The 14639-nt window shown below is 38.4% G+C and overlaps 1 protein-coding gene across 1 annotated transcript in view; it reads left to right on the top strand.

The window, feature by feature from the left end:
- PDCL2 (phosducin like 2) overlaps positions 1-13408 on the top strand; it is a 47145-nt gene extending 33737 nt beyond the window's left edge. Inside the window, exons 5-6 of the mRNA XM_088836053.1 lie at positions 7021-7229; positions 13254-13408. Of these exons, the coding sequence (XP_088692179.1) occupies positions 7021-7229; positions 13254-13408 (364 nt within the window). The remainder of the gene's footprint in view (positions 1-7020; positions 7230-13253) is intronic.
- The last annotated feature ends 1231 nt before the right edge of the window (positions 13409-14639 follow it).

Below are 14639 nucleotides of genomic sequence, written 5' to 3'. Positions count from 1 at the left end.
GGGTTTTTGCTATTGAGTTTTATGAGTTCTTTTATATGTTTTAGATATTAACTCCTTATCAGGTATATGATTTACAAATATTTTCTCCCATTCAGTAGGTTGCCTTTCATTTGTTGATAGTTTCTTTTGGTGTGCAGAAGATTTTTAGTATAATGTAGTTTCACTTATTTATTTTTGCTTTCATTGCTTTTGTTTTTGGTGTCAGAATCAAAAAATTACCACCAAGATCTATGTCACTGCCTATGCTCTCTTTTAGGAGTTCTGTGGTTTCAGGTCTTATATTTATATCTTTAATCTTTTTTGAGTTATTTTTGTGTAGGATGTAAGATAGTGGTCAAATTTCATTTTTATGTGTGTTGCTGTCCAGTTTTCCCAACACTGTTTATTCCCATTGTGTGTTCTTTGCCTCCTTTGTCATAAATTAAGTGACCATATAAGTATGGGTTTATTTTTGGTCTGTCTATGCTTTCCATTTTTTTTTTTTTCAAGATTGCATCCAAGTACTGCATTTCGGACTCTTTTGTTGACCATGATGGCTACTCCATTTCTTCTAAGGGTTTCCTGCCCACAGTAGTAGATATAATGGTCATCCGAGTTAAATTCACCCATTCCAGTCCATTTTAATTCACTGATTCCTAAAATGTCGACGTTCACTCTTGCCATCTCCCGTTTGACCACTTCCAATTTGCCTTGATTCATGGACCTAACATTCCAGGTTCCTATGCAATATTGCTCTTTACAGCACTGGACCTTACTTCTATCACTGGTTACATCCACAGCTGGGTATTGGTTTTGCTTTTGCTCCTGCTCCATCCCTCTATTCCTTCTATAGTTATTTCTCCACTGAGCTCCAGTAACATACTGGGCACCTACCGACCTGGGGAATTCCTCATTCAGTATCCTATCATTTTGCCCTTTGTTACTGTTCATGGGGTTCTCAAGGCAAGTATACTGAAGTGGTTTGCCATTCCCTTCTCCAGTGGACCACATTCGGCTGTGGTCCATGTGATCAGATCGACTAGTTTCCTGTGATTATGATTTCAGTGTGTCTGCCCTCTGACACCCCCTAGCAATACCTACCGTCTTATTTGGGTTTCTCTTACCTTGGTCGTGGAAAATCTCTTCACAGCCGCTCCAGCAAATTGCAGCCGCTGTACCTTACCTTGGACGAGGGTATCTCCTCAAGGCCGCCCCCCCGACCTTGAACGCCGAGTAGCTCCTCTCGGCCCTCCTGTGCCCGCGCAGCCACTGCCTGTTGGAAGTGGGGTAGCTCCTCTCGGCTGCCGGTCCTGGCCTCAGGCGTGGGGTAGCTCCTCACGGCCGCACCTCTTTGCGTGGTTCGTCTCTCGCGTCGCATCTGCGCCGCCGGGGCCGGCGTCTCTCGCGTCGCGTCTGCGCCGCCGGGGCTGGCGTCTCTCACGTCGTTACAGTAATCCAAGCCTATGCCCCAACCAGTAATGCTGAAGAAGCTGAAGTTAATCGGTTCTATGAAGAGCTACAAGACCTTTTAGAACTAACACCCAAAAAAGATGTCCTTTTCATTATAGGGGACTGGAATGCAAAAGTAGGAAGTCAAGAAACACCTGGAGTAACTGGCAAATTTGGCCTTGGAGCACGGAATGAAGCAGGGCAAAGGCTAATAGAGTTTTGTCAAGAGAATGCACTGGTCATAGCAAACACCCTCTTCCAACAACACAAGAGAAGACTCTACACATGGACATCACCAGATGGTCAACACCGAAATCAGATTGATTATATTCTTTGCAACCAAAGATGGAGAAGCTGTACACAGTTAGCGAAAACAAGACCAGGAGCTGACTGTGGCTCAGATCATGAACTCCTTATTGCCAAATTCAGACTGAAATTGAAGAAAGTAGGGAAAACCACTAGACCATTCAGATATGACCTCAATCAAATCCCTTATGATTATACAGTGGAAGTGAGGAATACATTTAAGGGACTAGATCTGATTGATAGAGTGCCTGATGAACTCTGGACGGAGGTTCGTGACATTGTACAGGAGACAGGGACCAAGACCATCCCCATGGAAAAGAAATGCAGAAGAGCGAAATGGCTGTCTGAGGAGGCCTTACAAATAGCTGTGAAAAGAAGAGAGGCGAAAAGCAAAGGAGAAAAGGAAAGATATAAGCATCTGAATGCAGAGTTCCAAAGAATAGCAAGGAGAGATAAGAAAGTCTTCCTTAGTGATCAATGCAAAGAAATAGAGGAAAACAACAGAATAGGAAAAACAAGAGATCTCTTCAAGAAAATTAGAGATTCCAAGGGAATATTTCATGCAAAGATGGGCTCGATAAAGGACAGAAATGGTATGGACCTAACAGAAGCAGAAGATATTAAGAAGAGGTGGCAGGAATACACAGAAGAACTGTACAAAAAAGATCTTCACGACCAAGATAGTCACGATAACGTGATCACTGACCTAGAGCCAGACATCTTGGAATGTGAAGTCAAGTGGGCCTTAGAAAGCATCACTACTAGCAAAGCTAGTGGAGGTGATGGAATTCCAGTTGAGCTATTTCAAGTCTTGAAAGATGATGCTGTGAAAGTGCTGCACTCAATATGCCAGCAGATTTGGAAAACTCAGCGCTGGCCACAGGACTGGAAGAGGTCAGTCTTCATTCCAATCCCAAAGAAAGGCAATGCCAAAGAATGCTCAAACTACCGCACAATTGCACTCATCTCACACGCTAGTAAAGTCATGCTCAAAATTCTCCAAGCCAGGCTTCAGCAGTATGTAAACCGTGAACTTCCAGATGTTCAAGCAGGTTTTAGAAAAGGCAGAGGCACCAGAGATCAAATTGCCAACATCCGCTGGATCATGGAGAAAGCAAGAGAGTTCCAGAAAAACATCTATTTCTGCTTCATTGACTATGCCAAAGCCTTTGACTGTGTGAATCACAATAAACTGTGGAACATTCTGAAAGAGATGGGAATCCCAGACCACCTGACCTGCCTCTTGAGAAACCTGTATTCAGGTCAGGAAGCAACAGTTAGAACTGGACATGGAACAACAGACTGGTTCCAAGTAGGAAAAGGTGTACGTCAAGGTTGTATATTGTCACCTTGCTTATTTAACTTATATGCAGAGTACATCATGAGGAACGCTGGGCTGGAAGAAGCACAAGCTGGAATCAAGATTACTGCCAGAAATATCAATAACCTCAGATATGCAGATGACACCACCCTTATGGCAGAAAGTGAAGAGGAACTCAAAAGCCTCTTGATGAAAGTGAAAGAGGAGAGTGAAAAGGTTGGCTTGAAGCTCAACATTCAGAAAACAAAGATCATGGCATCTGGTCCCATCACTTCATGGGAAATAGATGGAAAAACAGTGGAAATAGTGGCAGACTTTATTTTTTTGGGCTCCAAAATCACTGCAGATGCTGATTGCAGCCATGAAATTAAAAGACGCTTACTCCTTGGAAGGAAAGTTATGACCATCCTTGATAGTATATTAAAAAGCAGAGACATTACTTTGCCAACCAAGGTCCGTCTAGTCAAGGCTATGGTTTTTCCCGTGGTCATGTATGGATGTGAGAGTTGGACTGTGAAGAAAGCTGATCGCCGAAGAATCGATGCTTTTGAACTGTGGTGTTGGAGAAGACTCTTGAGAGTCCCTTATACTACAAGGAGATCCAACCAGTCCATTCTAAAGGAGATCAGTCCTGGGTGTTCATTGGAGGGACTGATGCTAAAGCTGAAACTGCAATACTTTGGCCACCTCATGCGACGAGTTGACTCACTGGAAAAGACTCTGATGCTGGGAAAGGTTGGGGGCGGGAGGAGAAGGGGACGACGGAGAATGAGATGGCTGGATGCCATCACCGACTCTGTGGACATGAGTTTGAGTGTACTCCGGGAGTTGGTGATGGACAGGGAGGCCTGGCGTGCTGTGATTCATGGGGTCGCGGAGAGTCGGACACGACTGAGCGACTGAACTGAACTGAACTGATGCTTTCCATTGATCTTTGTGTGTTTTTTTTTTCCTTTGTGTCTGTGTTCCTACCAGTTACATAATGTTTTAATGACCATAGCCTTATAATACATTTTAATATCAGGAAACATGAGGCCTCCAATTTTGTTCGTCTTTCTCAAGGTTGCTTTGACTACTTGGATTTTTTTGTGATTCCTTACAAATTTTAGGATTATTTGTTCTATTGCTGTGAAAAATTCCATTGGAATTTTGATGAGGATTACATTGAATCTGTAGATTGATTGGAAATATGAAATATGAATATTTCCAATCCACAAGCACAGAGTATCTTTCCATTTGTTTCTTTTTCACTTTTTTTCATTAATGTCTTATAGTTTTCAAATGTTTTTTACCCCTGGGTATTTTATTCTTTCTGAAGCAATTACAAATGGGATTGTTTTCTCTGTTTCTCTTTCTGATTCTTAGTGTATAGAAACATAACTTAGTTCATTCTTAGTTATAGAAACATAACTGACTTTTGTGTATTGATTTTTTAGCTTACAACTTTAATGAATTCTTTTATTAGTTCTAACCATTTTTTTGATGGAGTCCTTAGGGTTCTCTACCATATAATAATACCATATCATAGTGACATGCTTTACTTCTTCCTTTCCTATTTAGATACCTTTTATTTATTTCTTTTTTCTTGCCTAATTGCTCTGGCTAGGACTTCCAATATTATGTTGAATTAAAGTGGTGAGAGTGGGCATCCTTGCCTTGTTCATCTTGAGGAAAGGCTTTCAGCTTTTAACTGTTGAATATGAAATTAGCTGTGGTCCTGTCATATCAGGCCTTTATTATGTTGAGATATGTTCCCTCTATACTCACTTTGTTGAGTTTTTCTAATTTGTGAAACAAGGTTAGAAAAAAAATTGATGATAAAAGCCAGAAACTGGCAAAGGGAAGACAGATTAAAAAAATATACAAAGTCTTCCCCCAATATTGATAAGACCTAGTATATTACCATTGATTTCAATTTTCAGAGTTTGTTTAAAATGGAGCAAGAACTCACAAGTACATATGAAACAATTTGAGTGCAGAAATCTTTATTATTCCTCTGACATTTATATTTGTCTGGCTTACAATGAGCTACACAACAATTTTTTTCTAAGTGATTCAAGTTTATCATGTTTCTCCAAAGCATGCACTTGATATTCTTCAGAACTACAATGACTTTTGTTGTCACGCTTTTATTTATTTGTTAATTATAATAAAATATGCAGTGTGCATAAACAAATATAGAGGGGAAAAGTGGATAAAGTCCAGGAGGGTTACCACCTGCCTGCAGCATGCAGGATATACTGATACGAGTCACTCACTTAAGAGAGCTTCAGCTTCAACTATAGCTGTGACGATTTGCAGGAGTTGAGAATACGAATGGGAATAAGATGCTTTTATGATATAGTACAAGAGATGAATTAAACATTTCATGTGTATATCTATCTATCTCTATATATAGATGTATGTATTGAAAGGACATATAAGGTGTAGTACAAGAGAAGAATGTACTAATTTTGTGTTAGACAAAGACCTTTTCTCTGATTAACATGGTTCACAGTAATCTTTCTTTCCTCTACTGTATTGTTTCAAATATGCTCCATATGAATGATGAGAAAATGTATACAAAGATGAAGGAGAGATACACTTGTATCAAATTTAGTGTTTTTTTTTTTTTTAAAGAATGCCCAGTGAATGTGTCTAGAATGAGAAGAGGGTCTAGGACATAGTTGCAAGGAATATCCACATTTGAGGTATTGACATAAGGAGTAAGTCAAAGGAGTAAAAAGTAAATTCATAGAAAAAGTTATCACAGCAATCAGAAAAGGAGAGCCTTTTAAGAAGGGAAGTGAACGACATAGAGATTTTTTAAATCTTTTTTTCATCTGGGTTGTGACCAGGAAAGAGTAGTTATTAGAGGGAGAGAGAATGGGAAAGGACTTTTTTTAGTATGAATATGTTTATGTAGAGTAGAGAAGGATAGCTTAAGAAAACAGGATTAAAGAATGGCCCCATAGGAAATGGAAAGACTGTGGGTTAAAGCTGAGGATTAGCTTTGAAAGAATTTAATAAAGCTGTGAGTGAGTGATAGAGAAAAGTGACTAATTAAAACATGAGTGTAATGAGAGTTAAGGGATACAGCTGGAAGAACTGCCAATTTTGGTTACGTTTCTGTTCAATTTCAAATTTCTGGTGAACAGTTATGGGTGTTGGGGAATAGGATATGGTATGTCAAAGAAAAGGGTTAATGAAGTTTGAGTAAAAGGAATTCAAGGAAGTTTGAGATATAAACTTCTGATGTGGAATTAACCTATGGCCGAGAGTTGGGTCTGCTTGTTTCAATCCAGAACTGCTCCTGGGTGTTCATTGGAAGGACTGATGCTAAAGCTGAAACTCCAATACTTTGGCCACCTCATGCGAAGAGTTGACTCACTGGAAAAGACACTGATGCTGGGAGGGATTGGGGGTAGGAGGAGAAGGGGACGACAGAGAATGAGATGGCTGGATGGCATCACCGACTCGATGGACATGAGTTTGAGTGAACTTCGGGAGTTGGTGATGGACAGGGAGGCCGTGATTCGTGGGGTCGCAAAAAGTCGGACAGGACTGAGTGAATGAACTGAACTGAACTGAACTGAAGGATCCCCTAGACATGTCCTGTTTTTTTTTTTTTTTCTTTCTCCTCCCCTCCCTCTCAGTGTCCTATAAACTAGGAACTTACTTGTTCCTCAATTACATTGTATTCGATTACACTGCTGCCAAGTCAAATGTGGATAGCCTTAGTTAGGCTGCAAATTCCCATGGTAGCAAGCTTCATTCCCAGACTATAACAGTTTTTGTAATGAAAATCAGAGACTGTATAGTTTATCACTACTAAAGGTAAAAATAGAGGATTCCAATTGATGCGATCTTATATTAAAAGAAAATCTAAAGATATATTTTTGTCATAAATGTTTTACTTATTTTATTAGATTGCGATAAGTAGCATGTTTTTTTAAAGATGTTGTGTGTATTGTTTCTCTTTTTAGCATCCCAATGTGTTTGTTGGTTAACCAGCATCTTAGTCTCCTAGCAAGAAAGTTTCCTGAAACTAAATTTGTTAAAGCCATCGTGAATAGCTGTATTGAACACTACCATGACAATTGTTTACCAACCATTTTTGTTTATAAAAATGGTCAGATAGAAGGCAAATTCATTGGAATTATAGAATGTGGAGGGATAAATCTCAAGCTCAAAGGTAATGATGTTACTTTTAAAATTTGCCTGTTAAGAAAACTTACATAACAAATATCATGAAAATGTATTTTCATAAAACATTAGGCTTTTCCCTTGTTTCTAGTTTCTTCTTATATTCCTTCAGATTAATTTTCCTACAGTAATACTATCATAACACACACTTGCTTAAATCCTTAATGATTCTTTGTTTCAAATACATTAAAAATTCAGAGTCATATGCTTAAAAATTTCAGCCCATCTATCCAGTTGTATTTCTCAATGTTTTCTGCAGTTTCTGCTCCAACCAAGCTGGTCTTCAACCACTGTCTCAAACACACTAACTCATTTGTGCCTTTATATTGGGTTGGCCAAAAAATTTGTTCAGGTTTTTCATAAAATATTACAAAAATCTGGATGAACTTTTTGGCCAACCCAATACTTTGTTTCATACTCTTTCTCTGTACCCTAAATACCCTACCCTGCTTTATTCTTACTTCCAAAACCTGTTCCTTCTTAGGTTTCCATGTAATCCATTATGTGATGCTGGACCAATTAATAATCTGTTTCCATGTTCTCTACTGCATTTCTATAGCATATATTCTATACACAACTTATTTTCCATTTATCTACATATTCTCAGATTTTGTTGGTTAACCCATTCCCTTTGAGTTTTGTCTCCCTGACAGGTGCAAGGACTATACCCTCTACTATTTTCTTTTTCATAGTACACAGCAAAGAGCTTTATAGTTTTACATTCTCTAATAATGTTTACTTCCAAACCTAGTTCTAAGACCTGACTCTTCAGTTAGTCATTTCTTGGAGGTGATTTAATTCTGTATTATTAAAATCTTTTCTCCTGCCATCATATTAAAGCCACTGTGAGCGGCTATTTTTAACAGTCTTTCTTTCACTCTGTTATTCCCCTAAAACTGTTTTTGGCCTTAGTAAGACTTCCAGATTTTGAATTGTTCCAGAATTTTCCTTTCCTCTTTATTTTACCATCTTACTTTTTCAGCTTGTGCCTTATCCTCTTTTTTTTTTTTCAGGGATGAAATTTATTTAGCATATTTTTCTAAATTTTTATTGCAAGATATTCGCTCTATAATATTGTACTGGTTTCTGCCACACATCAACATGAATCAGTCACAGGTACACATATGTCTCCTCCCATCTCCCACCCCTTCCCACCCCTCTTAGTTGTCACAGAGCACTGCGTTGAGCTTGCTGCGTCACACAGCAAATTCCCAATGGCTTTCATTTTACATATCGTAGTGTATGTTTCCACGCTCCTTTGAATTCACCCCACCCTCTCCCTCCCACACTGTGTCCACATGTCTGTTTTCTATGTCTGTGTCTCCACTGCTGCCCTGCAAATAGGTTCATCAGTCCATCTTACTACAATCCATACACATGCATTAATATACAATATTTGTGTCTCTCTTTCTGACTTGCTTCACTCTGTACAGTAGGCTCTAGGTTCATCCACCTCATTAGGACTGACTCAAATGCGTTCTTTTTTAAAGCTGAGTAACATTCCATTGTATATAGGTACCACAATTTCTGTATCCATTCATCTGTCAATGGACATCTAGGCTGCTTCCATGTCCTAGCTATTGTAAAAAGTGTTGCAGCAAACATTGGTGTACACGTGTATGTCTCAGTTATGGTTTTCACAAGATACATACCCAATAGTGGGATTTCCGGGTCATATGGTAGTTCTGTTTCTGTTCCTAGTTTTTTAAGGTATCTCCATACTGTTCTCCATCAGTTCAGTTCAGTCAGTCAGTTTAGTCAATCAGTCGTGTCCGACTCTCCGCGACCCCATGAATCGCAGCACGCCAGGCCTCCCTGTCCATCACCAGCTCCCGGAGTCTATCCAAACCCATGTCCATCCAGCCATCTCATTCTCTGTTGCCCCCTTCTCCTCCTAGCCTCAATCCCTCCCAGCATCAGGGTCTTTTCCAATGAGTAAACTCTTCGCCATGAGGTAGCCAAAGTATTGGAGTTTCAGTTTCAGCATCAGTCCTTCCAATGAACACCCAGGACCGATCTCCTTTAGGATGGACTAGTTGGATCTCCTTGTAGTCCAAGGGATCTCAAGAGTCTTCTCCAGCACCACAGTTCAAAAGCATCAATTCTTTGGCGCTCAGCTTTCTTCACAGTCCAACTCTCACATCCATACATGACCATTGGAAAAACCATAGCCTTGACTAGACGGACCTTGGTTGGCAAAGTAATGTCTCTGCTTTTTAATGTGCTGTCTAGGTTGGTCATAACTTTCCTTCCAAGGAGTAAGCGTCTTTTAATTTCATGGCTGCAGTCACCATCTGCAGTGATTTTGGAGCCCCCCAAAATAAAGTCTGCCACTGTTTCCACTGTTTCTCCATCTATTTCCCATGAAGTGATGGGACCAGATGCCATGATCTTAGTTTTCTGAATGTTGAGCTTCAAGCCCACTTTCTCACTCTCCTCTTTCACTTTCATCAAGAGGCTTTTGAGTTCCTCTTCACTTTCTGCCATAAGGGTGGTGTCATCTGCATATCTGAGGTTATTGATATTTCTCCCAGCAATCTTGATTCCAGCTTGTGCTTCCTCCAGCCCAGCATTCCTCATGATGTACTCTGCATATAAGTTAAATAAGCAGGGTGACAATATGCAGCCTTGATGTTCTCCTTTTCCTATTTGGAACCAGTCTTTTGTTCCATGGTGGTTGAATCAATTTAATTTCCACCAACAGTGCAAGAGGGTTCCCTTTTCTCTACATCCTCTTCAGCATTTATTGTTTGTAGATTTTTTTAATGATGGCCATTATGACTGGTATGAGGTGATAACTCATTGTGGTTTTGATTTGCATTTTTCTAATAATGATCACTGTTGAGCATCTTTGCATTTGTTTGTTGGCCATCTGTTGTGCCTTTTCCTCTTAATTTAAAAAATACATAAGTATACAAACAATAATATAGAAAATATTCATGTAATCATTACCCAAAATAACAAATGTGAACATTTGTTCATGTTTCCTTCAGCTATTTGTTTATTATTGAAATAAACAGTACAGATGTTGAAGTTGCCTATATTTCCATTCCTAGTTCTGTTCCCCTCCCTGCCTCACTAAGCAGTCACTATCATGAGTAGTATGTTATCTGGACTATACTTTTTAAAATTGTAATACTTGAAAAAAATTTTAAATCATTTAAAGATGCACATAACATGAAATTCATGATTTGAATTATTAAAAACTTATAATACAGTATTATTAATTATTGTTACCCAGCAATAAATTATATATTCAGAACTTAATTTATGAATAAATTATTTATTTAATCATTTTAAAGTATACGGTTAGTGAAAGGCACTCAGTTGTGTCCGACTCTTTGCGACCCCATATACAGTCCATGGAATTCTCCAGGCCAGAATACTGGAATGGGTAGTCTTTCCCTTCTTCAGGAGATCTTCCCAACCCAGGCATTGAACCCAGGTCTCCCACATTGCAGGCGGATTCCTTAACAGCTGAGCCACCAGGGAAGCCCAAGAATATTGGAGTGGTAGCTTATCCCTTCTCCAGTGGATCTTCCCTACCCAGGAATTGAACCGGGGTCTCCTGCATTGCAGGTGAATTCTTTATCAACTGAGCTATCAGGGAAGCCCAAAGTATATGGTTAAGTGATATTAAGTATACTTTCACTGTTGTGCCATCATCACCATTATCCGTCTCAGGAACTCTTTGCATCTTGCAAAGAGTTGCAACTCTATATCCTTAAACACTAACTCTTTATTCTCTGCTCCCTCCAGCCCCTGGCAACCACCATTTTACTTTCTAACTCTGAATTTGACTACTCTCAAAGTACATCATATAAATGAATTATGCAGTTTTGTTCTTTTGGCTTATTTTACTTGGCATAAAGTCCTCAAGATTAATCTGTATTGTAGTATGTGTCAGCATTTCCTTCCTTTTTAAAACTTTAAGGCTGAATAATATTCCATTGTATTTTTTATAGTACATTTTAGTGTAGTGTTAGTCACTCAGTCGTTCTGACTCTTTGCAATCCCACAGACTGTAACCTGCTAGGCTCCTCTGTCCATGGGATTCTCCTGGCAAGAATACTGGAGTGGGTTGCCATTCCCTTCTCCAGAGGATCTTCCCAACCTAGGGATCGAACCTGGGTCTCCTGCGTTGCAGGCAGATTCTTTACCCTTTGAGCTACAAGGCAGATCCATTAATCTATTGATGGACAGATTGTTGCTTCTACCTTATGGCTATTGTGAATAATGCTGCTAAGAACATGGATATGCAAATAATCTATTCTGGTCCCTCTTTTTAGTTCTTTTGAGTGTATAGTCAGAAGTAGAACTGCTTGATCATATAACGGTTCTACTTTAATTTTTGAGCAATAGCATACTGTTTCCCCAAGGGCTGCACCATCCAGCACTCCCACCAACAATGCAGAGAAGTTCTAATTTTTCTACATCCTTACCAACACCTGTTCATTCCCTTTTTTTCTTAAATAGTAACCATCTTAATGTATGTGAGGTGTCTTCCCCCCCACTAACTTTTGATATCTCCTATGTGGTGACTCAGAGGTTAAAGCGTCTGCTCCTATGCGGGAGACCCGGGTTCGATCCCTGGGTCGGGAAGATCCCCTGGAGAAGGAAATGGTAACCCACTCCAGTATTCTTGCCTGGAGAATCCCATGGACCGAGAAGCCTTGTAGGCTACAGTCCATGGGGTCGCAAAGAGTCGGACACGACTGAGCGACTGAACTGAACTGAACTGATGTCATTTTCAGGATTAAAAAAAGATGCTTCAATCTGTTTCTGAAGTTTCTACTATATTCCAATGGTCTGCTCTGTCTATCCCTGAATCAGTACAGTACTATGTTAATTACTGTACCTCCCTAACAATTTAGCTGTCTCTAGTAGGGCAAGTCTTTTTCAAAATGTAATGTAAATGTTGGAATTGGTCTGTGAAAAATCCTGTTGGTTATTTATTAGAATCATATTTAAAGATTAATTGTTGAAGATTTGATATCCTAATAATAGTGAATTTTCCTATTCATGAATAAGATATAGCTTGTCATTAATTTTGATATTTTTTTGGTAACTTCCTTCATAAATATAATGTATATACAGTTGGCCCTTGAACAACACAAGAGTTATGAGTAGTGACCCCCATGCAGTGAAAAATCCACACATAATTTGAGAGTTGGCCCTCTGAACTTGTGGTTTTGCATCTGTGGATTCAAACAACTATGGATTGTGTAGTACTATAATAAGCATTTATTGAAAAAATCCACATACATGCGAACCTCTGCAGTTCAAACCTGTTTGAACTGTTCAACGGTCAATTGTATTATATTTAGTAATTATTCTCTTAAGTTTATTTTGTAATTTTCCTCACAAATGTTCTGTTCATTTACACAGTGCTTAGGCATAAATTTAACAAAATGAGTAGTTTGCAGGATTGGGGGTTTTTTGTTATCAGTTTTTTTCAGTTTCACTCTTAAATATGTTTACATAATTCACATTTTTTTGTTGAAGTTTTCCCACTAAAATTTTCAAATGTATTGGCATACTTTTTTCTCATAGTAGTCTCATGGCTTTAAAATGTTTATCTTGGTTTTGCCCCATATAACTCTTTATATTGTTTAGTTTGTTTCTTTTTCTTGTGATCTTTTTTGCCTAAGGTGTGTCTATTAGTCTCTTCAAAGAACCAACTTGTGATTTTGTTAGTCACCTCTACTGATTTTGCTTTTCAACCTTTGCTGAAGTCTCTTCATTATATCCCTCTTTCTGCTTTCCTTGGATTTACTTTAATTTTTTTCTAGTCCTTTGATTTGTACTTTCAAAGCACTATGTTCAGTCATTTAAAAATAAATGTTAGCCATAATTTCTCTGTTATATCCAATGTGTATTTTGACATAGTACTTTCACTGTAATTTAGTTCTAAATATATCATCGTTTCCACATTAATTGTATTGGAGTCAACTTCTGTTTCATAGATGTTCCAAGATTTTTATCTGACTTATTGATGGGTTATTTTTTGCAGAACTTGAATGGAAGCTAGCAGAAGTTGGAGCAATACAGACTGATTTGGAAGAAAACCCCAAAAAAGCCATTGTAGATGTGATGGTATCTTCAATTAGAAACATTTCTATTTATGACACTGATAGCTCAAACAGTGATAATGAAGATACAAAATAGAATATTTAATAAATAGCTTTAAAGTGTTTATATATGGAGTGTTTTTGTCACTGCCTTTATAATCAGAGATCAGAATATTTATAAATAAATTTATTTTCATTTTCATATTAGAATTATAGCTTATATGCAATTACAAAAACTTCCAGATATTTCAGAATATTTATTGCCTCCAACAAAACTAGAATTTGTCCTGAACCCTTAATATTTTTCTGTTCTTTATCCTTTTTCTGATCCTTTTTGGACAATAACAAATATATTACAAGTCCTCTGTGTTGCCTAATCACTTCCAAAGAGGCATGTGAATAAAAATGATGAAAAAGAACCATGGGATTTAATTTACTTTAATAAATATTAAAGTCTATTATTTAGAGGCTTTGAGTGAAAATACTTAAATTTATGACCATATGCTTTTTCTTTGAAATCTCTTACCTATTAAAAAAATTAAGCACTCAATGGAAAAATGCAATTTAAAGACTCTAAAAAGTACTAAGAAACATCTCTACTCATTGTTACAATTTTTAATAGTTCTATTATTGTTCGAAAGTATTAGCTTACTAAGTAGACAGGCTATTGAATTATTAGACTTGTATAACACGTAAGTTTCTAAATCATGAGAAGTGAGAAAAGTATATTGTGAGGCTTACATATATTTTAATAGCAATCTCAGAAGAATTCATCATGAGAAAATATATAATATTAGGACACTGCAGAAGACCTGCAGCATGTTTTATCTCGGCTTAATAACTGACACCACTTTTAGAGAAAATGGTGTTAAATCCATCATGTAATAGTTTATCAACACATTCTAGTCTTCTAGTTTGTTTGTACTGGTGACGATTTTGGGTATTTACTGATGTTTTTGAGAGAATCCAGACTAAGTTTAAGTGATTAGATTACAAAAATAAATTAGAACTGAGGCAATTTAGGACTTCCCAGGTGGTGCTCGGAGAAGGCAATGGCAAGCCACTCCAGTACTCTTGCCTAGAAAATCCCATGGATGGAGGAGCCTGGTAGGCTGCAGTCCGTGCTGCAGTCCGTGGGGTTGCTAAGGGTCGGACACGACTGAGCGACTTCACTTTCACACACTGGAGAAGGAAATGGCAACCCACTCCAGTGTTCTTGCCTGGAGAATCCCGGGGACGGGGGAGCCTGGTGGGCTTCCGTCTATGGGGTCACACAGAGTCGGACACGACTGAAGTGACTTAGCAGCAGCAGCAGGTGGTGCTAGTGG

This window comes from Moschus berezovskii, chromosome 5, assembly GCF_049115385.1.
Source record: "Moschus berezovskii isolate FMDL1 chromosome 5, NW_MosBer_1.0, whole genome shotgun sequence".
Taxonomy (NCBI): Eukaryota; Metazoa; Chordata; class Mammalia; order Artiodactyla; family Moschidae; genus Moschus; species Moschus berezovskii.
Note: the sequence above shows the minus strand (reverse complement) of the source record. Positions and strands in the feature narration are given on the sequence as shown.